This window comes from Dendrobium catenatum, unplaced genomic scaffold (assembly GCF_001605985.2).
Source record: "Dendrobium catenatum unplaced genomic scaffold, ASM160598v2 original_scaffold_89680, whole genome shotgun sequence".
Taxonomy (NCBI): Eukaryota; Viridiplantae; Streptophyta; class Magnoliopsida; order Asparagales; family Orchidaceae; genus Dendrobium; species Dendrobium catenatum.
Window position 1 is genome coordinate 1 of NW_021408121.1, and position 897 is coordinate 897.

Sequence of the window (897 nt, forward strand, 5' to 3'; positions counted from 1 at the left end):
ATTTTGGTAAATTCTGTTACGAAGAGAACGGGGCTCTGGGAGTTAGGCAGCATGGCCGAGCGGAAGTCGCGTGACCGAACCGTCTTGTTCTGCTCTTCCTCCGCCGCATCTTCCCATTGCTGGCCGCCTCCGCCGGCGGCGCTGGCAGCTAGCTTGTCGTCTTCCTCATCTGTCGGCGGCACGAAGGTCGCGTCCACATTCCGCTTAATTCCCACCAACTTGCAGCCTAGGGAGCAGAAGCGGAAGGGGTCGAGGAGAGATCGAGCGCAGATCTCGCACTTGTGGGTCGAGGCGCCCTTGCAGCTAGCATGTGGCTGGGGCCGCTCGTTGAGGAAGAGCACTCTGGCATTGTTGATCACGTACGTCTGCACTCCGCCTATGTCCAGAACCTTCTGGATCTCTACCACACGAACCACATCGTGGTACGACGACCACCGAATTTGCTCTCCGCCGCCACATTTGCCGCCGCTGCCGGCAACATTTCCTGAATCATGTCATGGCCGGCATGGCGCTCCGATCGGCAATAGAGGCAGAATGCGCCGGACTCAGCGCCGCCGCAGTCGGGGCAGAACATGTTGCGTTCGTTGCGGGTGACTTCCGCGTGGGCCGAGCAATTTGAAAAGAAAGGGGTCGTGAGAAGGGGTTCGAGTCACGGCGGCACTAGCGATGCCGCCACCCTCCTCATCGTCATCCCACCGGAGATTTCGCCGGCGTGGATCAGGCAATGCCGGCAAAAACGATCGATTGAAATGTAGGAAAAGAAGGAGAGCTCTGCAAACTTAGAGCCTAACGAGAAACAACGCCCCCTTCTACACTAAGCGAGGAAGGGGGCGAAAGGGTATACCTCGCCACGCGGCCCACGCCCCGTTCTCTTCGTAACAGAATTTACCAAAATAC

The 897-nt window shown here is 58.3% G+C and overlaps 1 protein-coding gene across 1 annotated transcript; it reads right to left on the reverse strand.

Annotated features, from left to right (window-relative positions):
- Window positions 1-20: 20 nt before the first annotated feature.
- Window positions 21-484, reverse strand: LOC110098822 (the record flags this gene model as incomplete). The annotated part of the gene is made up of 1 exon (XM_020825757.1): window positions 21-484. A coding segment is annotated over one exon (464 nt), but the record flags the coding sequence as incomplete, so codon positions are not given.
- Between the last annotated feature and the right edge of the window lie 413 nt (window positions 485-897).